At 38.6% G+C, this 27540-nt stretch overlaps 1 protein-coding gene across 5 annotated transcripts in view; it reads right to left on the reverse strand.

Annotated features, from left to right (window-relative positions):
• nr2c1 (nuclear receptor subfamily 2, group C, member 1) overlaps positions 1–27540 on the reverse strand; it is a 122133-nt gene that overhangs the window by 27599 nt on the left and 66994 nt on the right. For 3 of the 5 annotated variants that reach the window (XM_060843042.1, XM_060843041.1, XM_060843043.1), the window contains 10 exons: positions 16492–16596; positions 15193–15309; positions 11077–11211; positions 10515–10742; positions 9930–10014; positions 5950–6129; positions 5708–5855; positions 4771–4864; positions 4498–4682; positions 3296–3470 (listed from right to left, as the gene is read on the reverse strand). In XM_060843042.1, coding sequence (XP_060699025.1) covers positions 3296–3470; positions 4498–4682; positions 4771–4864; positions 5708–5855; positions 5950–6129; positions 9930–10014; positions 10515–10742; positions 11077–11211; positions 15193–15303 — 1341 coding nt within the window. In that variant the 5' untranslated portion in view covers positions 15304–15309; positions 16492–16596. The remainder of the gene's footprint in view (positions 1–3295; positions 3471–4497; positions 4683–4770; positions 4865–5707; positions 5856–5949; positions 6130–9929; positions 10015–10514; positions 10743–11076; positions 11212–15192; positions 15310–16491; positions 16597–27540) is intronic. The other 2 variants (XM_060843044.1, XM_060843045.1) reach the window with 2 other exon arrangements.

Raw genomic sequence — 27540 nt, forward strand, 5'->3', positions numbered from 1 at the left:
ATTCTGGCGAAGAAATAAACTCTTCCAGCCATTATCTAAACAATTCTAAACCTTAAAACTTAAATAATCTTGCTGTGATCATGGGTCACGTCACCTCACCTCATATTTTAAAAAAAAGTTTACCTCCAGGCCAGAGAACAAGAGATGTTAAAGATGATAGCCCCTGAGAAGACGCTCTTTCTTTCTCTATCTCCATTCATCCTGTTGTGTACATGCTCTACCTTGCAGACAGTATTAAAAAACTGAACCCAGCAGCTGCTAACTTCAGAAGACCAACTGAAAATCGCCCAGAAACAAGTTGAAATTGTACCATTGCAGAATCTGAAAAGAACCTTGAGGCCAATCCAAGACTATCAAAGGTATCAATCTACTAAACCCAGAGACAACAGACTTTTGTGGACTTTTAAAATGATGTAATGTAACCTTCCACTTTGTAAGTTACTTGCGTGCATGCACCTCAGTGTGTATGCCAGTGCACATGCATGGCTAAGACATAGAGATCTTCACAGTTATTTTTATTTAGATCTAGATTAACAATAAATGTTTTCTCTTGTCTTTGAGAAGATTTATAAGAAAACATATCTGTCTCTCTTTTACAGTCACTCAGTTTCTAAGTATGCACTTTATTTAAAAGAACAATCTCTTGTGGTCAAACCTGTTAGAAAAGTGGTGAGTCATTCTCCCGCTTGCTACCTGGCCATACTACCACTTTCAATCAAATGCTATCTGATGTCAATGACAGTCATTTTCATCTCATCTCTCAAATTTAGCTCTTTTTATGTCAATGAGCTCAGGAGTAAAGTGGTTCAGAACCCAAAGTGAAACCCAAGCTAAGCATTGACGAGCAGGTCATTTCTGTTTAAGTACTGCTTGACAACACTATCAACAACATTTTACATCACTTCACTGACTTCTCTCAGTAGTCTGATGAAGCAGTAATTGGGTGGATTGGATATATTCTGCTTTTTGTGGACAAGATACACGCAGGCAGTTTTCCAAATTGTCAGACAGATGTCAGGGTTGCAGTCGCAGACAACAGCCTGACTAGGAGCATGAGTCTTCATGATGGTCTTGCTATTGAATGGAGTGAAGTGAATTGACTGAAGATTGGCATCTGTGATGCCAGGGGTTTCAAGAGGAGGATAACAAAATGGAAAACTAATAATAGTTTACCATTAGAAGCAAAACCTTTAATATTGTTCAACAAAAGGCATGTACCAAGTATAGTTTTTACTCCAACTCACTACGTAACATTTGAGCAATTTGAAAAGTGTTAGTTCACTGGTACGGACTACTACTTCAGAACTGAAACTGCCTAATTGAAGTAGCCTAATAAATTGAAAATGAAAGATTAGATTGGAATAGGTCAAGTCAAGAGTTCAAGCAAAGAAACTGAAGTGAGCAAAATATGAAGTGGGAACGTGAAGAGGCACAAAACAATTGAATAATACAGTTAACAAATTATTCCCTATGAGAACATAAAGGAAATCAAATGATTATGCAATTCATAATTCAGTAACATGCAGAAAAAACATTTTAAAATTTTACACATTAAATATACAGCCAAATCTAGAAACTGTGTTCTCAATACCCAAAAAGAATGTGATCTATAGACTTTCAGCTAATTAATTCAATTAAGTCTTTAAGTATTAGTTGTGGCTCAGTGGTAGCACCCGTGATTCATGGTGAATATTAGCCACATTGGAGACCTCAGCTTCTAAATAAGGCTGATATTTCAAAGAAATAATAAATGGTGCTGCACTGTCACAGATGCTACTTGTTTCATGTAATGCTCCACTGTGGATGTAGCTACTTTCTTGGGTGAGTGTAAAAATTTGCCATGGTTTTATTTTAATCAGAGCAAGAAGATTGCTTAGTGTCTTGATCAACGTTTACTCATCAATGAAAATGGGTTATTGGTTAATTGCTTGGGATCTTGCCATGCGACAATACATCAAACGTGGCGATCACGCGTACTGATGCTGTCATGGACAGATGCATCTACAGTGGGCAAATTGATGAGGAATGAGATCAAGTACGTTATTCCTTCACCACCTACTGCACATCCAGTCTAGCAGCAATGTCCTTTAGGATTCCCACAGCTCAGTCAGCAGTGGTACTGCCGAGCCACTCTTGGCAGTGGATTGAAATCTCCCATCCAGAGTACATTCTGTGTCCTTGCAAGTATTGTTCAACATGGAAGAGTACTGATTCAGCAGGTGAGAGGGGATGCTATATGGTAATCAACAGGAAATTTCCTTGTCTATCTATGACCTGATGCCATAAGGCCTTGACATGTCATGAAATCTGGACTCAATATTGAGGACTCTCAAAATAAAACAAAGAATTGCGGATACTAGAGATCTGAAACAAACAAAAACAGAAATTACTGGAGAAATTCAGCAGATTGGAAAGCATCTATAGATAGTTGCTGAGTTTCTCCAGCAATTCCTGTTTCTGTTTATTAAAGGACCCCCTAGGGCAGCTCTCACCCAATTGTATAACATTGCATCACCTCCTGTGCTGAGCTTGTCCTACTGGTGGCTCAGGATGTACCCAAGGATGATGATGGTGGTGCCTGAGATGTTATGTGTAAGGTGTGATTTTGTGAGTATTACTATGTCAGGCTATTGCTGGACTATTCTGAGAGAGAGAGGTCAATAAGACTGTTTGTTATTGTTGTTTCTGGGTCTTAATGCCACATGGTCTGTCCAGTTTCATTCCTTTTTCAAGATGCTCTAGCAGTTGATAAAATTAAATGGAAATTAAAGACAGTGAACAGCAAACCACACTGTTGAGAGTCTGGAGTCACTTGAAGGCCAGACCATTAAAGATGGCAGTTGCCTCCCCTGAAGGACATTAGTGAACCACGTGTTCTTACAACAATAGACAATGGTTTCAGCATCATTAGACTCTTTAATTCCAGATTATTCAATTCAAATTCCACAATCTGCTATGGTGGGATTACTGCCCTAGTCATAAATACCCGAGTCTCTGAGTTACATTATCACTAGGCTATTACATCCCTCAAATGGCTCTAAAAGGCTTTGGACATCCTAAAGTCAGGAAAAGTACAGAAATGCAAATGTACTTTCATTCAAGTCATAGATGCTAGCTTTTGGATTAAACTCTGTTCTTGTGGGTGACAAAAAGAGAGATCCAGGCACCACACAGATGAGTAGCAGCAGGCAAGTAGAACACACTGCAACACATCCATTACAAATTTGTAAAACATTAGTGAAATTTAACATCCCATGTCAGAATAACTTCAGTATGGAACACAAGACAACCATACCTTGAAGGCGACATGCACATCACTGAGAAGAGGACCCTCTATCTCGACAACAGGAAGAGACTGCTCTCCGCTAATTAGCTGGATGTTGGCACCAGAAGTATCCATGCATTCTGCCGAGTTCTGAACAGCCTGTCCCTCTGCAGGGTTTAGTGCTTTTGCTAGTGTATCAAATGCCCTGAAATACCAACAGTCAGGAAACACAGGCACGTTTTACTAAAGTAACGTTCCTGGTCGTACATCTGCTTTAGTGATATCATGAAGCTGATAATATAGTATGATGAAGACTACAAATAAATCAACTGATTGAAAAGTCTGCCAGATACCCATAATTAACATTTTTGACCACAAAGTCTGTAATTCACCAGAATAATTTTAGAATAATGATGAGATCTTTGGTGTACATTTTTAGGATACATCTGGACTTTGTCTTGCTAATTCCAAGATAAATATAACATTCACTTTTTCAAAAAAATTAAGTACGGGTACTACCCTATCTTTTGTTTGCAATTGTATGGAGGTGAGCTTTGCAAGATGCGTTTGCAAACAACAGATAGTCTATTGCAGAATAATCTCTGAACGAATTACCAAAACTATGTGAGTTACTCAGACAAACTGTGAAAAACAAATGGTAATACAGACAGCAAAACTGTACATGAATTTCAAAAGGTTGTATGACTTCCAAAGTGCGAGTTTGACTCCTGCAAGTTCCTCTCTTAGCCACTCATCATCCAGACTTGGAAATATATTCATTATGCGCTCAGTGTCACTGGGTCAAAATCCTGTAATGCCCCACTTAACAGTTTTAAAGATATTTAAATCAACCTGTTCAGAGATGTTATGACACACCTCTGGAGCAGGGCCAATTTGAACCTGAGCCTCTTGGTTCAGAGATAGGACAGTACCACTGCACTGTAAAAACACTTTCAACAATTTCAAATCATAACTACTCCTGTAGACAGCAGCCGTTAGAAATTATTGTGCTGACAGCACTCAAATCTCTAGCCTTAACTTTTTTTTTACTGATTCATTACCATCTCCTTTTGCCTTGGGCCGTCACCCTTTTGCCACTTAATCTTGTCTGTCTTCCATCCTATTACAGACTTCTTTTCTGCTTTGTTTTTCTCTTTGCTCACCACTTCTAAGCATACTGCTTTTATTGTAATAGTTCTAACATTTGTTATGACTGATCAGATTATAATTACCTTGTAATATCGCTGGCAGACTGATCATCTTGTTGCATTTCTGATAAAGAAGTATCTCCATTACTTAAGGCATCAATCCCCGATAAATCAGCACTACTTTGGGACAGATCCTTGGATTTGCTTAAGTTTGCAAGTGATGTTACTACATTTGCAAGAGTGCTTAAATCACCTTGACAGGTTTCGGCCTGAAAAGAAAAGGACAGGTCACAAAGGTTTTGTACTCTAAATGAAGAGCTTAAAGGATATCAGGAAGTTTAGACTCAGTTAGATCACCTTGCTCTCAGCTGCGAGTAGCATAGCATTTTCTGTCTTCAGCAGTGGCTGTTGTATGTTTACCAGCATTCCAGGCTCCAGCAGACCTGCAGGCCTTTTAGAAATAAAAATGCAAGTAATTTGTATGTACACAACCACCATGGAACATTTCACTCCTTCTGCAGTCAATCGATTAAATTCCTATACAAGCACATCAACTCCACTTGACCATTAAGGGAGCTCTTTTATGTCACTAGTGACAGATAAAGAACCACAAGGGAGAACTGGAAGAGCCTACAGTACCTCTAGCCAAACACCTGGTTAGCTGTCTATTCTGAATATGTTACATATGTAAAATAGTGCAGATGCTGGACACCAGAAATGAAAATGGACAATCTGAAAATACTCAGCAGATCAGGCAGCATTTATGGAAAGAAAACCGGACAACATTTCAGGTCAGTAAGCTTTCATTAGGTTTATTGCCTGACCTATAGAGTATTTTCAGCATTTTACATTGTTATTACCTCTGAATAAATTGGCTAGTTTCTTTGAGTAATCCCATGAGTTTCTATCGTCCAATAATGTGAATAAGAATATTAAAATGATACACTTCAAAACTGGATGTTATACTAATCGACTGCATTTAATTTATTGTTTGTACAACAAGTAGGGAGAAAATCAACAGCAGCAATGTGATTCTGGGCCAAGAACCTGTTGCATCAAATGCTTCATCAGAAATGTCTGCTCCAAAGAGGAGCTACCAATCAAACCATCTTTATTACAACAAACAGCATTCTAACCTCATGGAATACCATTTTAATTTTTGTTTTAAAAATCTAAACCCTTTCTCCACACCAATTCTGGACATTCCAGTGTCTGACACTGTTGGCTGCTATTATAATTGATTTTCCAGATTTAATACTGTTCCTTCTATAAACGTGGATAGATTATCTAGTACCTTGCACTTTCTTTGTCTGTTACAAAGGTAGGTGTTGCAGCTAAAGGACTCCGTAAATCCTTCCTGATATAAATCTTCTCAGTTGAGGCTGCACAATTTGCAGACTTCTCTCGTGAAACTTCAATTGGTTTCCGTTCACACTGAACAGCTATTGAAAAGCAGACAGCATCACAACAGTTAATACAGCTACTCTTAATTGGTAAATTGTCTCAAATCATTTGGAGGTTCAGCCATTCACTTACAGTCCTGCTTCATCCCTAGTGCTAAGCACCTCTGCAGCCGGCAGTACTGGCAGCGATTTCTATGATGTTTGTTAATAACACAATCTTTCGATCCTCTGCAGACATACACCAAGTTTTTCCTTATGCTTCTTTTGAAGAAGCCTTTACAGCCTTCACAGCTCACTGCTCCATAATGGCGCCCTATAAAAGCATGGAGAGGAAAGAACAAAAGACTAGCATCCCGGTATCAAACTTATAAGCAAGATTACAGCGAATAACGAAAATGATTACTAGTTTATTAGCAAGTGCTAAACACTAGCAATTTTCCAGTAAAAAAGTGCTACAGCATTTAACAGGAAAAGAAATGTAGAGACACACATGATCATTGCACATCTTAATGGCCTGAGCCAGTTCCAGGTTTGTGTAGATTTAAATTCACACAGAACTTCAATGTTCCATGCATAAGGTGTCCATGAAATGACAGAATTTAGCATTTCTCTTGACTCTAAAGTTTAGACTGAGAGAGAATAAGGTTTGTGGAAGTCATAGAACTTCTAAATATGTGTTATCTTTATACTGAGCTGCTTGAATGGTAAGTACACAATCAGTACAAGAGAGTACCATCATCAGTCTGTAACTTAAGTGAAAATCATTACAGCCAAAAATAAACAGCTCATCTCTTCAATTATTATCCTACTTCTCTCCCACTAATTTTTTGGAACCTTCCATTTTATTTCTACTTTTTAACCACTTTCCTCTTGTACCTCCTCCAACTAAATATTGGGAAGAATATTCCCCACTCCAAACTTCTTCCCTAACTACTGAATACATCCCTCTTCCTAGCAACAATTGAGGGTTAGGTTAATCTGTTTCCAACTTTGATGTCACATTTAATCCAGACATAAGCTTCCATCTTCATTGCCACATCCTCATGAAGATCAGGTCCTTTCATCTCTGCAATATCGCTCATCTTCGCTGAGTCACAGCACATCAGCAATGAAACTTTCATCAGTGTTTCTGATTCCTCTAGACTCTCACTCCAGTCTGGTCTCAAATACTTTGTTATTTATAAATTTAAGGTCATCCAAAATGTTTCTGCCAGTTTCATAAATAATACAACAACTCCTGTTCTCCTATCCTCCCAATGGTTACTGACCTGCACTGGCTCCTGGTCAAACAACATCTTGAATTCAAAATTCCGATCTTTTTCAAACCCCTTGTCAGGGTCTTGTCCATCACTATCTCAAATTCCCTCCAGCTCTTCAACTTTGAATTATCTGCACTCTTCGACTTCTGGTTTCTTGAACATTCCCAACTATTGTTTGGGGCAGCATTGTGGCTCAGTGGTTAGCACTGCACCAGGGACCCAGGTTCGATTCCAGTCTCAGGTGATTGTGTGGAGTTTTCACACTCTCCCAGTGTCTACGTGGGTTTCCTGCGGTGCTCTGGTTTCCTCCCACAATCCAAAGATGTGCAGGTCAGGTGAATTGGCTATGCTAGGTGATTAGGTGCATTAGTCAGAGGGAACTGGGTCTGGGCGGGTTACTCTTTGGAGGGTCGGTGTGGATTTGTTAGGCTGAAGGGTCTGTTTCCACACTGTAGGGAATCTAATCTAGTCATTATTTATCTCGCATTGGTAATAGTTCCTTTCAGTTGTGTAAATGGCAATTTTGGAATTCCCTTCTTGTCTCTGTCCATCTGAGACATTTTTATTCACTCAGGAGATGTGGGTTTTGTTGATTAGGCCAGTATTTTATTGTCCTTTTCTAAATGCTTGAGCAAGTAGTGGCGAGCTGCCTTTTTTTATTGCTGCAGTCTATTTGATGTACATACACCCAAAATTCTGTTAGGGACATAGTTCCAGGATTTTGACCCAGCGACAAAAGACAAAAAATATATTTCCAAGTCAGGATGCCAAATGCCTTGGAGAGGAATTTGTAATTGGTGATGTTCCCATTTAACTACCGCCCTTTTCCTTTTTGAACATAGTCCAGTCCATCACGCAAATCAGCCTTCCATCCAATTACTTCATTTATACCCCCCGCTGCCTCAGGATAGCGACCAACATAATCAGACCACACCCATTCTGTTATATTCTCATTCACCCTCTTCCATCAGGCAGAAGATATAAAGTTTGCATACATGTACAAATAGATTCAAGACAGCTTATTCCCTTCTGTTATTACACTTCTGAATAGACCTCTCAATTTTAAATTTAATATTGATCTTACTGAATGCGGCTCTGCAGCAGTAACATTGTATTCCTCACTCTGTTCTACCATCCTAATGCGCTTTGTATGGTATGATCTGCCTAAACTGCATGCAAAACAAAATTTTCACTGTACTTAGGTACATATGACAATAATAAATCAAATTTTGATGGTAGTGATTGTGGGTTTGGATAGTGATTTTGAGAATAGTCTTGGAGAATTTCAATGCTACACCTTGCACATGGTACACACTGCTGCTACTGTTTGCTTGTGATGAAGAGAGTGAATGTTTGTGGTTGTAGTGTCAATTGAGTGGGTTGAGTATGATGTGAATTGTGTGATTCTGGATCAGTGGTGCTGGAAGAGCACAGCAGTTCAGGCAGCAAACAAAGTGCAGCGAAATCGACGTTTCGGGCAAAAGCCCTTCATCAGGAATAAAAGCAGTGTGATGTCAAGCTTCTCAGATGTTGTTGGAATTCCACCGATCCAGGCAAGTGGGGAGGCAAGCGAGGAGTTATTAGATGACATACAAAGTGGAAACAGGCCCTTCGGTCCAACAAGTCCACACCGACCCACCGAAGCGCATCCATCCAGACCCATTCCCCAACATTTACCCCTGCACCTAACACAACGGGCAATTTAGCATGGCCAATTCACCTAACCTGCACATTTTTGGACTGTGGGAGGAAACCGGAACACCCAGAGGAAACCCACGCAGACATGGGGAGAATGTTCAAACTCCACACAGTCACTTGAGGTGGGAATTGAACCCGGGTCTTTGGCGCTGTGAGGCAGCAGTGCTAACCACTGTGCCACTGACCGCTGATCTGCTTTCATAACTAGTGTTTTTATGGCTGGTCCGATTCAGTTTCTGGTCCATAATAATCCCCAGAATGTAAATAGTGGGGATTCAGTGATGGCAATGATATTGAATGTCAAAGATCGACAAAGAGATTCTCTCTTCCTGGAGATGGTCATTGCTTTGAGTGGCATGAATGTTACTTAGTACTTGCCAGCCCAAGCCTGGGTGCTCTCCAGGCCTTGTTGAATTTGGCTATGGACTGCTCCAGTATCATAAGACACGAGTGGTGCTAAACATTGTGCAATTATTTGCAATAATCCCCACTTTTGACCTCATGATGAAGGGAAGGTGAGAAGGTTTCAAAAACTCGTTTGGCCAAAGACTTTGCTTCTCAGATCTATATTTTATGTGTGTGAGGCTTGGTGTCATACTGCATTTTATAATGCTCCCAAGGGCATTAAATTACCTTAAAAGCACTACATAAAGATAATTTATTTTCTACACATGCTTAAATGTTGCTTATACTATCTTGACTCTTTCAGGGAAACTAGGAGAGTAAAATCCTAGAACCATATAGCAAACTGTCCACCAACTAATCTTTAATCCGAAATCTTTTCAAAAGGGCCATTATTTCATCCTACGTATCACTAGCTGTCAGCATGTCAATGAATTTTATGGGACCAATGATATAGGAGAAAGGAGGACCAAACAGAGCTTCAGAGCAAATGTTTTACTGACAGGCAATAGGCAGACAATAGTATTCTAACTTTTTCAAACAAGTACAGAAAAACACAAGAATGACCAAATCAAGGAGCTAGGCAGATCCACAACATCTCACCTCTATCTACCTCAATGTATTAAATTGATTGAAGTGATTAAAACAATTGCATAGACACAAAACAAGTTAGAAGTACTATTTTTATGTAATCAAAATTCTCTGCAAACTAGTTGCATTTGAATATTTCTCAGAGATTGAAGTGTTCTCTTACCTGAAGCCCTGTCTCCACAAACTACACAAAACTCCAGTGGCGGTTTGACTGCACTTTGCTCTCCTGAAGCAGTATCTGTTACAATCTACAAACACAAAAATACACAGTCACTTTTTTCACCTCTATTTTAATTCAATAAAGTATCAAGGATGAGAATGTATGGGGACGTTCTCTGGATTTTCCGCCATAATATTAACAGACATTCTGGAAGGTTTGGCCAAACTTAAATGGGTTCAGAAAAATGGTGAAAATTTTAGTAGGTCGGCATATTTGAATATAACTGGCAAAATGTGAGCTTGCTTGCTGCCAAGTGGCAGGACCATTAGTGGTTCAGGAACATACTGAATTCTGGAGATGGCTTTGTCATGGCTCTTTAACTGTGGTAGGAAGGCAATCCACCACCATGTTTTCAAGGCAACTTGGAATGGACATAAGTTGAGCTTGGCAAAAGCACTCACCCAAGAGCAAACAAAACAGAATACCAAGGAAAGTTGAGAAATTATGAATACAATGGGGCAAATACATTATTTCAATTCAATTGCAGTTTTCAAATTATAAAGGTTACCACTTTTACATTCACTGCACCTGTATATGCTGTGCTGATCCATCAGGTGATGTAAAAATGAGTTGGTTGAGACCTGCAGAGTCAGGTGTGGCCAGGATTACTTTTCCTTGTCCTGAATCAGGTCTGGCTAAAATCACTTTGTTTGATGGTGTGCCGTCTGAATTTGTTAAGATGAACTGTTTGCTCGCACCATGATCCATCGATGTGACGATTTGAATCTTTTGGCCAGTCTGCTGATCAGTTACGATCTACAAATAAAAATGTATTGTTAGTGCCTGACGCTTGTCAAATGATAGATGAGGAAAAACCAAATTTAATGCTGTCATATTTTAGGTATGCAGCAATTAATGGCCAATGAGACAGACAATTTATTTAGTTAAAAAGTACTGGCAGCACAATGCAAGGAGGTACAACGTCACACAGACCAGTAACTACCTACATGAGGGGGGAAGCCAGACTTCTTCATCTGCTGGCATATCCTTTGCAAAGGCTGAAAATAGTATATGGATGGAGTTGGTTTTAATGCTCAAGTACATGCAACTGTTAGGCTACTTTCACCACATTTAGTAAGAGAAAATCTACCTGAATGCGCTGAGCTACTGTGACACCAGGGTCTGCAGGAACAATCTGAATCCTCTGTGGGGTACTGGTCATTATTGGTCGTCCTATTACAGTTCCTGGAGCTACAGTAGATAATGTCCCTTGAGAGTGGGAGACCTGTGAGGAAGTTGCCAGGAAATATACAATAATAAAAATAAAAAAAAGGCACATCTAACTTCAATTTTTTTTTTAAGAAAAACATCCCTGTCCATTGCAATTAAAATTAACTTTAAAATGATTTTTAAGACGTATGGCACCGCCACCACATTTTCTTTTCTTTTATTAATTTCCCGCTGGTGCCTCATTATCACAGTTCCTTGCTCAACTGGGAGATTGAGAAAGCCAGAATTTCTATTGGCTCCACTATTGTAATTATTGCTTATAATAACATGGAAGAAAATCTGGAGCCAGGCTGAGTGGAGTTCCACTTCCTGGCTAAAACTGGGAAAATGGAGTGAAAAACAAATTGAAATTGGTGAAAACTATGAATACTACATCTATCAAAATAATTTTACTAACTTGGCAAAAGTGAAGTAGTATATCATCAAAGAAATTCCTTTTTCATTTTAGTTAGCACATGTTAAACAAGGGACTCCTCCCTTGAATGACAAAAGGCTTTGACCTAACTCTTGCTTCCATCCCTAGGAGATAACTGAATGGTTTGTCATCCCTGGCTGTTCCAGAAATTTACAGCAATGTCCAAAGAAGCTTATAATTTCAACTAGTTATTTATTGATTTTGCAAGACGTGTCTTCTGATGTGACACTGATCAGTCAAAATGCCCTGCTGGTATCCAAAATTTTCATCGCTCTCAGCAATTTATAAAATTGAGCCACTGATCACCCTAGTTGTCAATGAAAAAAAAAAGGCATGCTTCTGCCAGCCTCTTTACAAATTAGACACTTTGATTACCACTACACCATGTTGCCCTCAGAAATACATCAATGTTCTTTTCATTGTATGGTGCCTGAATGTGCCCACAATAACATGACTCAGTTTGTCTGATAATAACATGATTCAACTAACATGGTATGCATGTGTGAATATGAATGTCCCCAACACATGACTAACTTTGCTTTTGACAATTTTGCAAGTATTTGCTAACTTCTGTGTTCAGCCAACAATCCCATTAAGGTCCTACTTTTCTGGTAGGTATTTTTTCATAAGGTACACAGTTCACTTCTACCATTCCAATGTCTCTTTACCACATTAAAACTACCTGCATTACCTCAACCTTTTTGAACATGTTCAATTTTCTTTCATGTCTTCATCTTCATTACCTAATGTGATTCCTAATATTCTAACAATCTCTCCAATATTTATCACCTAGCCAAATTACTTGATGCATATGACATTACATGGCAGCATTACACTGGAAGAGTTTGCTCTTTGTAGAGTGGCACTATAAATATAGTTAAGCAGATTTGCTCATTTTTGAGTTTCTGAATTATTTCAGAAACTGCTTATTATTTCACCAAACATACTCAGGAGAAGAAGTCTTCACAAACTTATTTGCAGTGTGATTCTAAAATGGCGATGCAAATCCCTTGCAGGGCTTCTTGTATCAAACAGGATCAACTTCAAACAGATGCTGGTTACTATTGCAAGAATGATTCCAGTTTTCACATCATCTGCTCTCCATCCCAACTACTTTCAATAAATAAATTTGAGTATATTGACTAACCTTGAATGTCTCCTGAACAGTAACATGCAAATTTCACCAAATCCCTTGTGTGAATGAGAGCTTGCATTTGTAACAGCACTATTAGTACAGTGGAACATTTCCAAGCATCTCATTTCAAACAAAACTTGGTGGCAAACCCAAACAGAGAACAGATAGGGAAAATTGGAATTAACAAATTGAGGAGCCTAAGGATGGAGGGTACAGTCAAAACATTAGAACTAGTTCTTTCAGGTCTTTTTTGCCCCTTAATATTGCAACCTCAAAACTCTCAGCATTGTAGTTAATTTATATTGCATTATACTTATATATCTTTACACAGAGGAGACCAAAACTCTAAACTCTGCAAATCTCTTAGATCCCTGCTGCTAAGCAAAACCAGCAGCTTAAAAAGGGAATCATGGTCATTCTAACGATTTCTTAGTTAGGCCGCCTGTTGAGCGTAATGAATAAAACTAAATCAATATTATAAATCTCACTGAAATATGCAAACAGCCTAAGTATTACAACTTAGAGGGGTGATTTAACATTGCAAAACAAGCTTAATTCCAAACAGGAAAAACAAAACGGAAATGAACATGACAATCACTTCTAGAGCAAAGAGACAAAAGTAATAGACAGAGTGTAACAATATGCCTCAAACGCATATTTATTAAAAGCTGGCTCTGCCAGTAAAAGCACCAAAGGATATTGTCCTCAAGTTTATAAAGCCTTACTTCTTTAGTGGGTGCTCAAACAGAAACGAACACATAAGACACTCACAAGCTCCAGTTTATGGTAAGCTATTTTGTGCCTTTTCGGAAGCAACATTTTTGATGCTGAAGTGTGCCAAAAGCAACTATGTTCACAATGTAATTCATGAAAACTGTTTCAAAGGAAACCCAGGTAGAAGAAGCTTTTCTTTAGCAACTGTTTTTATTTTCTTCTAATTTGTACAGCAAAAAGCCTTCTGCAGAGGAATACGGTTCAGAGTAGAATTCAAATACAGGTATGAACATAAAAGAACAAACCAAATTGATTATGGATAAAGCAAAACTTTAGAGGAGTCAGATTACATATTTTTTTTAAAAAGTGTAAAATTGTTTCAAACATAAAGAAAAACATTATGGATTACTGGATTCCTTTATTATTTTTTCAAAGGGTATGGATGTCTTGGTTATTGCCCACCAGAAAGTAATGGTGAATTGACTTCTTGATCTGTTACAGGTAGGGTAGATACATTAGAAAGGAAATTCCAGGATTTTGTCCCAGTGACAGTGAAGGATATAATTCCAAGACAGGATGGCGTGGGATTTGGAGGAACTGATTATTGTTTAAAACAATTAGAAATTGTATTTTAAATTTTTGTTCTCCACATACCAAGAATGCAAAATGCATCCACTTTCACAAACAGAAGTTTGTATTGAAGTTACTGCACTTATAAGTGGTATGCGTGTATTTCAGAGTTCCAAAAAAGCAAGTTGACTGCACAGATAGAGTGATTTTCATTCTGGTGTTTTTTGTTCTGTTGCAGATTAGAATGAGGCATGCACTTATCTTTTCACATTCAAAGTTCAGAGTCACAATTCATTCAATGGTCTTGTTCTTTCAGCAGAGTTCCATCAAAAGAAAAATACATGGTGAGATTTTAAGTTTCGATCACCATTGATTTGGCTCCTAAAATTTTCCCAAGCATAAAATTGTGCGGGAAAACACATTGCAATAAAACTAAATATTTTTCAACTGAAGGATCCTAAATGAAATAAATGCAAATTGAAGTCATGGAATCATAGAGATGTACAGCACGGAAACAGACCCTTCGGTCCAACTCGTCCATACCAACCAGATATCCCAACCCAATCTAGTCCCACCTGCCAGCACCCGGCCCATAATCCCCCTAAACCCTTGCTATTCATATACCCAATGCCTCTTAAATGTTGCAATTGTACTTGCCTCCACCACTTCCTCTGGCAACCCATTCCACACACGCACCACCCTCTGCGTGAAAAAGTTGCCCCTTAGGTCTCTTTTATATTTTTCCCCTCTCACCCTAAACCTATGCCCTCTAGTTCTGGACTCCCCCAATCCAAGAAAAAGACCTTGTCTATTTATCCTATCCATGCCCCTCATGATTTTATAAACCTCTACAAGGTCACCCCTCAGCTTCCGATACTCCAGGGAAGGCAGCTCCAGCCTATTCAACCTCTTCCTTCAGCTCAAACCCTCCAACCCTGGCAACATCCTTGTAAATCATTTCTGAACCCTTTCAAGCTTCACAACATCCTTTCGGTAGGAAGTGTTTAAAAAAAAACTAACAAAAGCTTTTCAAATTTAATCTGATTGATAGGATTCACAATACAGTTGCAACTACTGTCCATGTAACAGACTTTATGCATTTATAATCACTTTCAGTAGTAGCTGGAACAAATAGACTATACCTGTTGTTCAGCTAGTTGCTGAACTAAATCATCAGTAATTGTGATGAGCTTTACTTGAGCCTGTTCAGTCAAGGAGACTGGTGGACTTCCAGCCATAGACACTTGATGCATATGAACCTGTAGTGGACGCAAAGCAACTGTTTAGAAATAAAGTGACAGGAGGAGACCATTCAGTCTCTCAAGCCTGTTCTGCCACTCAGGTAGATTGCGTCCGACCTATAGCTCAACTCCATTTACTTGCCTTTGGTGCATAGTTTTTCGTATTTTTACTTAACAAAATTTCAGTCTTGAAATGTCTATTGTCACAGCATCATCACTTTTTAGGGCAAGAGAAGTCCAGATTTTCAGTACGCTTTAGATAGAAAAGTTTTTCTCCTGAATGGCTCAGCTGTAATTTTTAGATTGCATCCTGCTATTTTCCCCCAAACTAGGGGTACAATCATCAAAAAAATTTCAAAATCAAAACAATTCAGTGCAGTCCAGTACCATTATTACAAGGTGGCCTGACTCCCAATCAAATGGTCTAGTCTCATACTTATTTTCTCAGTACACCTACACCAGCTTGTAGTGGAAACATTAGGAGTATGGGGAGGGAGGAGAATGAACACAGTGTCAACCTGCAGCAAGTGCATCATCTTTCATAATCTGATGGTGAAGCAGTTGTCAAGCAGCCTGTAGTTGAAATCACACAACTGACAGTAAACGGCTTGTTGGAAGCAACTTCTCCATGTGCACAGAGGTGCAATAATACATGGAGTTTAGCCAGTAGTAGAACTTTTCTACTCAGAAGCCTCTCAGTTGACATCCAGAGTTGAAAAAGATGAAAATTTTCTTGTGAAATAGTTTGTTAATGCTATAACAGACTGGCAGAAGCAAGTGGTGTGACTTCTTGCAGAGAGGGACTGAAACTGATAAGATCTCAAACGCTGCTTGACAGGTACATGACACAGGTTCCAGTTTTCAAGTAAATCCAGCTCCTGTCCCCATATTATGTGAGGACCAAACCAGAGGCAGACAATGCATTTGCAGATTTTTGACTGTGCAGAACAAAATGCAAAAATGCATGGGCTTGCAGAAAAAGCCACCATGCAATATTCACCACTCTACTGCTCTGAAAGCCAATGGAATAAAACAAAGCTGTCTCTATTTTGCAGAGGAGTCTGAACTGTAATATAAATGTAATGAAATGCATGTCTGCATGTGTTACACTGATTTAAGCTATAAAAGCCACATCAGTATATGCAGAAAGTGTAAACTCAAATGACCTAAGACCACTTTCAAAGTGACAGAAAAGTTTACCTTCTACTTGTCCTCACAATGCTCTCAGCTTTTACAGAGGTAAAAAATACTACTGTATTCAAAAGCGATAATGATGACCCAATTACTTGCTGCTTTTCAGCATGCCTAAAGAGTGAAAGAAAAATTACGTTTAAAACAAGGAGGGGTAATATTATTACATCAGTAACAAATTAATTAAAACGCTTAATTGAATTTAAATTACTTTTGAGTAATACATCCTTATACAGGTTTTGTCTAATTGGAACAGTTTATATCTAACATGCTTTCTTCCTCTGTTTGATTCTTTGCTTTTATGTTTTGTGTTTACAGGAACATATTTTCCTCTCATACTCATGAGTTGAGGTCTATGCTTGTCATCAAGCTCACATGCTTAACCAGCAGAGAATTCCACTAAGTCGAAGAAAGTTTATCATAACTTATTAAACACCCCAGCTGCCACAACTATAATGCAAGCGTTGGGAAGAGAGCGGGGCCTGATCATTCAAATATTTCAACAACAGATGCAAGAGAAAGATATAACAGAACCCTGATACTTTAACACTATTGAGTTAAAGTATCTGGGACAAGCAAATGCAATAAGATACATGACCTTCCTTTCCAACATCCTTCATGACTGTGTACATAAAATGCTCTATCAAAGCTCTACAGCCTGTCCAATTAAAACATGAATTAGGATGCTATGGAAAACAAAGTATTTTATCCTGCTGGTTTTAAAAAATGGTAATTAAAACATTAATATAGAGGTAATGAATGCTGGGTAGGTAGGCATGTAGGTGCCCATGCTCGTGGGACAGGGGAGAGGAGGAGAATTCTATGGTTTTTGAGGGTGGCTCAAAAGAAAATTCAAATGTATTACAGTCTTGTCTCTGTTATTTTCCTCCTCACCTCAAAGAAAACATGGACACAGGACAAGTCCTGTGGATTTTGAAACTGGTAAAGAGGACTTTTTATCATCCAAAGTATGTTTGAGAAGAGGTCTTCTTGGACTATCGGGAAGCCACACACCCTACATTAAAATAGCAGTACATTTTGACTGTACGATGTTTGTATAACAATCTGGACAGGAGGCAGATTAGAGCTGCTCAGGTGATTCAGAGCCATTCACACAGAATTAATCACAATTAATACAAATTAATCCCTGCTGAAAACTGGGTGCATATCATATGTTGAAGTATCAAGTGGCTGGTATCTTCACATACTCCTTCGCTTTATTATTCTTGCAATCAATAAAGGATTACCAAGGGATCTTCCCATTTTACCTGGAGAAAAGTTTGTATAAAATAAGGTGCTCCAAAAGCTCTCTTTCAAAGTACGTAAAGGAGTTGCTGTTCATGACAAATCAGCTATTTATGACAAAGCAACCCATTTAGTGGCGTCATAAGGTTGAGAATCATATCTAAAAGTTGCTGTTGATCATTTAGAATCCTCCACCTTAGCCTAATTACCAGAGATACCCATTGCCTGAACCTGAAGCATATATCTAACATTCGAAGAAATAGTAAAAGAATGAAGCCATTTGGCCCTTCAAACCAGATCCACCTTTCTAAAAGATTATCTGATCCGGCTGTTGCCTTTGCTCCACTTTCTTTTCTCCTTCCCATAAATCCAACTCAGCAGATTCTTGTCAAATAAAAAAATCTGTCCAATCCCGCATTTAATTTATTCAATGACCCAACCACTGTGCTTTCTGTGGCCCAGAATTCCAAAAACTAATGACCTTGAAATTTTTCACGTTTGTCTTAAAGGCTTTAAACTGTGGCCACTTGCTCGAGATACTTCTGCAAGAGGAAACATCCTTTAAGCAATAAAATCATCTGCAAGAAGCTTCCATTTCCTGCACACAAATTAATAATGATCCAACAATATTAATTTTCACCCATTTTCTTTGTTCCTTACTGACCTATTCAGGAGACACAGAAGTAAATTCAGCTCTGGTGTGGTACAATAGTCAGCTAGAGACCCAGCAATGGATGTTTATCCAATGATTGGTGAAAAAGTGCATGCATTATATTTTGGGGGAAGGATATCAGGTTTGGTTGAGTATACCTTTCTGCTAAATAGCTGCTGTCACTTACTGACACAGATTACCACAAAAATAGAAGTCACAACACGCAACATGCCATTTTTGGTGCTTATCCTCCACTTACACAAATAACCATATTTACATTTTTATAACTAGTTTCCACATCTCTTAACTTTCATCCATCGATCCAATACAACCTTACATGTTGACTGACTTTCTGTCCCAATAACTCACCATGAAAGTAAACATATATTGAATGAATAGCTCTCAAATAGCTCCTTTCATCAAAGCTGAATAAATCTTACACTTGTGCCTATGCTAACACATTTTCCAGTGAAAGCAAGACTTCACAATTTCCATATTAATTGCTGATGTTGCCCTACCAAATAAAACTACGAAGTTTAAAGTCTAATTTAATAGCATCTTGGACATGACGAATTTAATTTTTGGCAGTTACAATGCATTAAACATAGAATTGCTGCCAAAAGAGCATTAATTATTAGATTGTCTACAGCTTCAGGGGTTCCAATATTTTGGAGTCAAACACTTATCTAATCTTCTCATAATCTTCATCCAGTTGAGGTAAAATCAAGGACCCAGTTTGCCTAGTTTAGGTGAAGGTTTTCCATAGCACCAATTATAATAGGCATTGAGCTCATAGAACTTTCGGCCTTTCATGTTTATACTGGCTTTTTAACAAGTTATCCAAATAATTTACTGCTGTTTTTCCATAACACTGCAAATTTCTCAAGCATTTATCAAATTCCCAAAGGAAATTGTAGCAGATTGGCAACACTTTAAAAAATTCATGGATATGAAGCACATTTGGAATGATCCAAAAGAAGTGACTTAAGCTATTTATAAATGCAATCTTCTTTACCAATTTAACACTCAATTGAGAGAGTTGGCTTTATTGTTGTAAAAAAATCAATGATGTAAGTGTTTAACTCTCTATCCTAAGGTGCAGAGACAGGTAGCACCCTAACATAAAAGCTGGGTCCCAACTGGCTGAAACCAAATCCAAACTCTTTCTTTAGCCAGCCAAAATAATTCAGAAGTTCAAGTAGCGGTGCAGTCATATTGGAAACAAGGTTAGCCTTTGGTGAAATTTTTAAGCATAGTGGTACCATCGCAGAAAGTTCCTTCAACAAAACCTCAACAGCCAGATCATTTGAGGCAATTCATCAACAGCATCACCAGAGTTAAACTTAAAGGAAATATGTACTGAATAAAAATGTGATTTTTAATATTAAAATCTCAAGCGACAGCACATCGTCTTGATTATGCAGTCAAAGACAAGCTGGAAGCTATGGTTTCAAACCTACCTAGATGCTATTACATACTTCTTGAGGAAGTGAGACTTGAACCTGGGCTTCCTGACTCAGAGGTAGGGGCACTACTACTCTGCCAAAAGAGCTCATGCCAGCTACAAAAATTCCTCAACTTAATTACTCATGTTATGAGAAACTCTTCACCTCAAACAATTTAGTGCTGGCTTTGAGTAAGCTTCATGTTGTATGAAAGATCAACAATGCCTCCACGTCCAGTATAATGGACTGCTCGCTTGTAGTCAAATTCAGCTCAAAGAATATCTAATCAGATTCCAAGTTTTTTCAACCTCAGTAGTCAACATTTTCCTTGGGATACATACTGAACACCTAATAATAGGAGCTGATATTTCAGCTTAGAATTGAAACATCTGGCCACTTTGTAGCCCATTCTTAGAGATACAGTGCACATTGCTTCCTTAGCGCGTCAATGCATTTGCATGTCAAGAAAATGCAGCAACAAGATCTCCAATCTCCTGTCCACCCATCCATGATGAATCTTCAGCATTCAAATTTTTTTACAAAATCATGAATCAGCCCCCAAAACCTCTTGATGCTTTTAAAAAAAAGTCAGCATTTTCTAATGACAAAATAGTTTGTGCTTATGCTCTACTGTAGTGAAATATTCAGAAACCAGATCACATTCACATTTGCATCCTGAAGGAAACAGGTTGCCTGGCTTATTTTCCTTTCAGGAAATCTAATTCTAAGGGATAGGATCAAAAAAACTTGAAGTTAGTTAAACTTGAACTGACTCCTCAGTGGCTACATACTTTTTCTTTCAAGTATTTCAAACAGGTAGGTGACAAAAATTTCAGTCAGCAAAGACAGTGATAGGAATAAATCACGTGCGCCAAAATGATGCAAGAATGTTGTAGGTCGTTCGGCTATAATGTGCGTTTCATCACTACGAATGACCTATAATGTGATTGTCGAATTGTGGACATTATTTGGATAATGTGAACTTTCTACTGAATCCGAACAACAATTTTCTATTTGCAATCTTCTACAACACGACTTTCTATAGGTGCAAGGTTGCAGAGGAACACAACTGTAGTGTTATAGCAGAATGACCTGTACACAATTGGGAAGATGATATATTTAGGATACACTACAACAGGTCCATAATCTGAGGGGGAAGTGCGAAGGCAGTACATGATAAAAAGGCACTTGGGATCCGGAGTGTCATTAAAAGATTGTGCATGGATGCAAAACGTTCCTCAAAACACTAAAGTCGGTAGACTTCGAGGTTTGTTTTCAGGCTGCATTTACCACGGTCTCTTATTGCTGGATAGGGAATCCTTGATTTTAGTCCAGCCCAGATTATATAGCCAAATCTATATGGTGTGGAGAAAAAGAAGGATGTGTCCCTGAAGGACTCTGAACATAAGAATCAGAGTTTTTTTACTGCAAGAGAGAGAGAGTTGTACCTATCAGCCAACTCCAAACCTCAACTGAAGCACAATTAAATCCCTGGGTCCATGAGAGCCTGACTCTACCCAATCATGCTTCCTTTGTCTAATTTAAAAAAAAATCCTTAAGCTGTTTTCCCAATGCTTCTGAAGCAGATATTCCATCACCACTGAGCAGCACTTCACTACAAGAGAAACAGCATAGAACAATTCTCTCTTAAAGACACAGTCGTTAGGAGAGAGCTAGAGTAGTCTCTATTTGCTTGGATGAGTGCAGCTCCACCAACACTCAAGCAGCTTGACAGTATCCAGGGCAAAGCAGCCTATCTGGTTAGCACCTCATCCACCACCATAAACATTCATTCTCTCTATCAATGTTCAGTGGCAGCAGTGTGCATCATCCACAACAAGCAGTGTAGCAATTCAAAGGTTCCATCTAAATCCTCAACCACTGCCACTGAGAAGGACAATAGTTGCAGATACAATGGGAATAGCACCTTCTGCAAAATCCCTCCCAAGCCACAGACCAACCTAACTTAGAAATATGTCAGCACTCTTTCAGTGTCACTGGGTCAAAGTCCTGTAACTCCCTTCTCCAGTGATATAATGCCCACTCTTGCCTCTTTCTTACCTTTTATGTATCTAAAGAAACTCTTGCAATCTTCTTGTATATTACTATCTGGTTTACCCTCAATTCATCTTCTACTGCCTTATTGCTTTTTTAGATATCCTCTGCTGGTTTTTAAGGGTTTCCCATTCATCTTCACCACATTGTATGCTTTTTCTTTTGTTTTTATGCTTGCCCTGACTTTCCTTGACAACCATGGTTGCTTTGTCTTCCCCTTCATGTTTCTACTGCCCTGGGATGAATTTGTGGTATGCCTTCTGAATTATCCCAGGACACGCCTGCCAAACAACTCTGGCCAGCTCCCCCATCATAGCTTTGAAGTTACCATTACTCAACTGTAATACAACATCTGATACCAACTTCTCCCTCTCAAACTGTAGGGTGAATTCTACCGTATTATGGTGACTGCACCCTAGGGATTCTTTCACTTTAAGCTCCCTAATCAAGTCTGCCTCATTATACATCACCAAATCCAGAACTGCCTATTCCCTAGTAGGGTCTACCACAAGCTGTTCCGAAAAAAAACTCTTAGATATTCTACAAATTCCTTTCCTTGGGATCTGCTACCAATCCAATTTTTCCAAATCTACCGACATACTGAAATCCTATGATTATAATTTATAGTGCCATTTTATTTGCCTTTTCCAACACCTGATTTACTTGCTTTTGACTACTGCTACTAGGCCTGTACATAACTCAGGTTAGTATTGGAGTTTCCTGAACTCTGATCCAGATTCTACATTTACCGACTCTATATCATGTTTTGCTATCGATTTAATTTCATTTCTCACCAACAAAACAACCCCAACCCCTCTGCCTGCCCTTTCAATAGGACATGCATCGTTGGATATTTAGTTCCCAGCCCTGATCCCCTTAAGATTGTAGGTAGGCCTCTACAATAATTAGTGAAGGGGTGGGGATGTGGGTTAAATGACTTGAAGTTTAAAATAAAAAAAAGAAACGGCCTAGTAGGTAGTGAAGAGGAAAACAATAATCAAGTATGACAAGAATGGGCAAGAAATTAAAACCAGATAACAATGGTAAGAAGTCAAAGCTTAGGCTTTTTTTATCTGAATGCAGTCAGATCAAGGTAGAGGAATTGATGCCACAACTATTGAATTCAATAATGAATGGCAAGGGAAAGAAGCAAAGGGTTGAAGACATCTATTGGCCTCTGAAGAGTTGCCTCACTGTAGGAGAAAGTACTAATCAGGAAATAATAGAGGACTGTAACAAGGGCACTGCAATTGTCCTTTAATCTGTATATTGACTGGACAAATCAAATGGGCATGGGTAACATGGAAGATGAATATCCAGAGTGTATAATGGATTATTTCTTACTGTTGTATATTGCACAACCTATCCAGGAATTGACTATTTTGGGTCTAGTATTAAGTAATTAAGGAGAATTAATAAGATGTCATAGTTAAGGATTCACTATCAGGTAGGAATTTCAATATGGTGGAATTTCAATTTCAGTTTGGGAGAGAGCACAAAGGTTCAAAACCATCACTGTCAACTTAAATAAGGGCAATTACAGAGGTATGAAGAAAGTGTGTCTAAGGAGGGCTGAGAAAATAGACTAAGAAGAAGATCACTGTGTAAGCAGGGTCAAATACTTAAGCAAACATTTTATAACATTCAGCAAAGATTAATAAAATATAATAAAGGAGAGTAGCCAAACAAAAACTATGACATGTAAAGCAGTGAAAAGTAATGATAGACCACATGATTTTTTTGTTTTCAGAACCAGCAGCTGATGTCTAAAAACCTAATAAGGGAGAAAATTAACTGTGAAAATAAATCAGCAAAAAAAAGCAAATAGCCAGAGCTTCTATAGGTATATACAAAGGAAGAATAGCTAGAGTGCATGTGGGACTCTTGGAAGATGCAACTGGAGGATTCATAACTAGGAGCAGACAGATACTTTAAACCAATATTTTGCATTGACCTTCACTGTCAAGGACACTATAAAAATTCCAGAGGTAACAAATAAACTTAAGTGCTCATGGGAGGAATGGTATTGTAAGAGTCTCTATTATGAAGGATGAAATATTTGACAAATTAATGAGACCGAAAACCTGGTAAAAACAATGACTGCAGATGCTGGAAACCAGATTCTGGATTAGTGGTGCTGGAAGAGCACAGCAGTTCAGGCAGCATCCAAGGATTAGAACCTGGTGGCCAGAATCCAAAGTTTTAAAGGAAGGGGCTGCAGAGATAGTGGAGGCATTGGTCAAAATATTCCAGAACTCACTGGATGGGAAAGTCACCAATATGACATCCCAGTTCAACAAGGGAAGGAAACAGAAAATAAGAGAATATAAGTGAGCTAGCCTAACATCTGTTGTTGGAAAAATGCTAGAATCCATTATTAAAGAAGAAATAAGAGTACGTTTATCAAAGCATAACAAATTAACATGGTTTGTGAAAGGTAAATCATGCTTAGCCAATTTGCTAGAGTTCTTTGAGAATATAAGATGAAAGGGATAAACGGGGAAAATCAATAAATGTAGACTATTTGGATTTCTATACAGCATTCAGTAAGCTTTCACATAAAAGGTTATTGCACAATATAGAAGTTCACGTTAGGTTTAATGGCTTAGCATGGATTGAGGAGGATTGGTTAACACACAGAAGACAGAGTTGAGATTAATGAGTCTTCTTCTGGTTGGAAAGACATAATTTGTGAGTGCAATAAGCATCAGTTCTAGGGGCTCAATTATTTCCTAACTATATTAATGACATGCAGGAGGGAGGGCAAATGCAATATATCCAAATTTGCTGATGATACAAAATTAGGTGGAAGGAGGACATTAGCAATCTGCAAGGGGATAGTGGCAAAAATTTGTCAGAATTTAGTGTAAGAAAGTGAGAGGTTATGTACTTTGATAGGAAGAATCAAAACGCGTATTACATCACTTAAATGGAGAGAGGCTGTAAAAAAAAAAGAGCAATGCATAGGGATGTTGGTGTTTTTGTGCATGAAATGTGAAAAGTTAGCAAGCTTATGCAACAAGTGCATAAGGCAGGAAATTGAATTTTGACTTTTGTTGTTAGGGGACTGGAGCTTAAAAATATTCAAGTCTAGTTATATCTAATGATTCATCTAATTTGCAAATGTACGCAGTCACTGCAGTGAACTAATGCTGTTTGCAGCATTAACTTCCATTTCCAGAGGTCATACAGAGAACTGTAGAGGTCCACGTGAAGAAAATTTGTAGGAACAATGATTAAAATTGTACATGGCGTTGGTGAGGCCATACCTGGAGTATTGCATACAGTTTTAGTCCCCATATTTAAGGAAATACTAGCATTGGAGGCAGTTTAAAAGAGATTCACTAAGCTGTTTCCTGTGATGAAGAGAGTCATTCCTGAAGAAGGGTTACACCTGAAATGTTGACTTTTCCATCTCCTCATACTGCTTGGCTTGCTGTGTACTTCCAGCCTCCTGCCTGTCTATTTTTTCATTTTCTGTGATGAAGGCACTGAGACTAATAAAGAATGGCTAAACAAGTTTGGCCTTTATTCATTAGGGTTTAGAAGAATGAGCAGTGATCTTAATGAAACATGCAAGCTTCTGAGGGGGCTTGATAGAATGAATGCAGAGATGATGTTTCCAATGGTGAGGCTATCTTGAACTAGGTGTCATAGTTACAGAATAAGTTGAAATTCATTTAAAACTGAGATCCAAAAGAATCTTGTCAATCAGAGAGTAATAAATGTTTGGAATTTTCCACCCAAGAAAGTTGTTGAGGTGACATCACTGAAATTATTTAAAGTGCAGATAGATTTTTGAAGTATGTAGGCACTGAGGGCTAAAAAATGGAGCTGACAGGAAAGAGGAGTTGAGACCTAGGGCAGATCATCCATCATCTTACAAAAGGATGGAGCAGACTTGAGGGCTGGAAGGCTTACTCCTGCTCTTACTTCTTATGTTTCTGCTGCCTCTTTCCTTGCCTGGGAATGAAAAAATTCAAACCAAAGTTATTTTGAATTAATGCAGTATATATACCTCATACACTCCAGTCATATTATGCACTACGTCAAAGTGTGAATGCAAAAACGGATTTACGGTGGCTCTGTGGTTAGCACTGTTGCCTCACAGCACCAGGGTGCTGGGTTCGATTCCCGCCTGTCTGTGTGGAGTTTGCACATTTTCCCTGTGTCTGACAGTTTTCTCCGGGTGCTCCAGTTTCCTCTCACAATCCAAAGATGTGCATGTCAGGCGAACTGGCTATACTAAATTGCCCACAGTGTTAGGTGCGTTAGTTAAGGGTAAGGAAATGGGTTTGGGTGGGTTTCTCTTCGGAAGGGAAGTATGGACTTGTTGGGCCGAAGGGCCTGTTTCCATACTGTAGAAAATCTAATCTATAGACTCGCCCATGAACAGAAACATAACCCATCTTCTACAGCATCACTCGTAGACTCAAGATGACAAATACTTTTTGCTGCCCAACTTTACCACAGCATGTTGGTGTAAGACCATAAGCAGCAGCAGAAGTAAGCCATCCTGCTCATCAACTCTGCTTCACCATTCAATGAGATCATTGCTGATGGAATCATTCTAAACTCTTTCCTGGTTTGTGACAAGTTGCATGTACAATTTACTTTTCCTATCTCTTCACCTTGCTATTGTAGAATAGAACAAAGTTTCACTAAAGACAAAGTCTAGTCATATTAACAAAGCACAAGTTCAAAGAGACAAATATTCTAGCCCTTTTTTTGGGTTATGTTCTAACAATACAGAGTAAGTAGTTCAAAATGTTAATGTGTAAAAGGAAGAATCCTGAAATTATCCCTGCAGGATGGAGTAACATCACTACTTTGTATTAATCACTTACTGAAATTACTAACATTCGTGAACGCAAGAATTATGCTTTGCTGGTGAATCAGATGGCTAACTCTGACAAATGTGCTGTTATTAATTAATAAAATATTGTTATATACCATAATAGTCAGTCATTTTTACATTTTTTAAAACAGTACAATGAATGACAGGCACAAGGAATAAAATTAGAATTTCACACACAGTAGGACATTCAACCCACTGCCTCTGTATCAGCTCCCTACAGAGCTATTCAGCTAGTCCCACTCTCCAGCTCTATCTCCACAGACCTCTACCTCCACCCTGTTCAAATATATATGTAGAACATAGAACAGTACAGCACAGAACAGGCCCTTCACCCCACGATGTTGTGCCGACCACTGATCTTCATGTATGCACCCTCAAATTTCTGTGACCATATGCATGTCCAGCAGTCTCTTAAATGTCCTCAATGACCTTGCTTCCACAACTGCTGCTGGCAACGCATTCCACGCTCTCACAACTCTCTGTGTAAAGAACCCGACTCTGACATCCCCTCTATACTTTCCTCCAACCAGCTTAAAACTATGACCCCTCTTGTTAGTCATTTCTGCCCTGTCTCTGGCTATCAACTCTATCTATGCCTCTCATTATCTTGTATACCTCAATTAGGTCCCCATTTCTCCTCCTTTTCTCCAATGAAAAAAGTCCGAGCTCAGTCAACCTCTCTTCAAAAGATAAGCCCTCCAGTCCAGGCAGCATCCTGATAAACCTTCTCTGAATCCTTTCAAAAGCATCCACATCTTTCCTATAATAGGGCGACCAGAACTGCACGCAGAATTCCAAGTGCG

The sequence above is a fragment of the Hemiscyllium ocellatum genome, chromosome 23, assembly GCF_020745735.1.
Source record: "Hemiscyllium ocellatum isolate sHemOce1 chromosome 23, sHemOce1.pat.X.cur, whole genome shotgun sequence".
Taxonomy (NCBI): Eukaryota; Metazoa; Chordata; class Chondrichthyes; order Orectolobiformes; family Hemiscylliidae; genus Hemiscyllium; species Hemiscyllium ocellatum.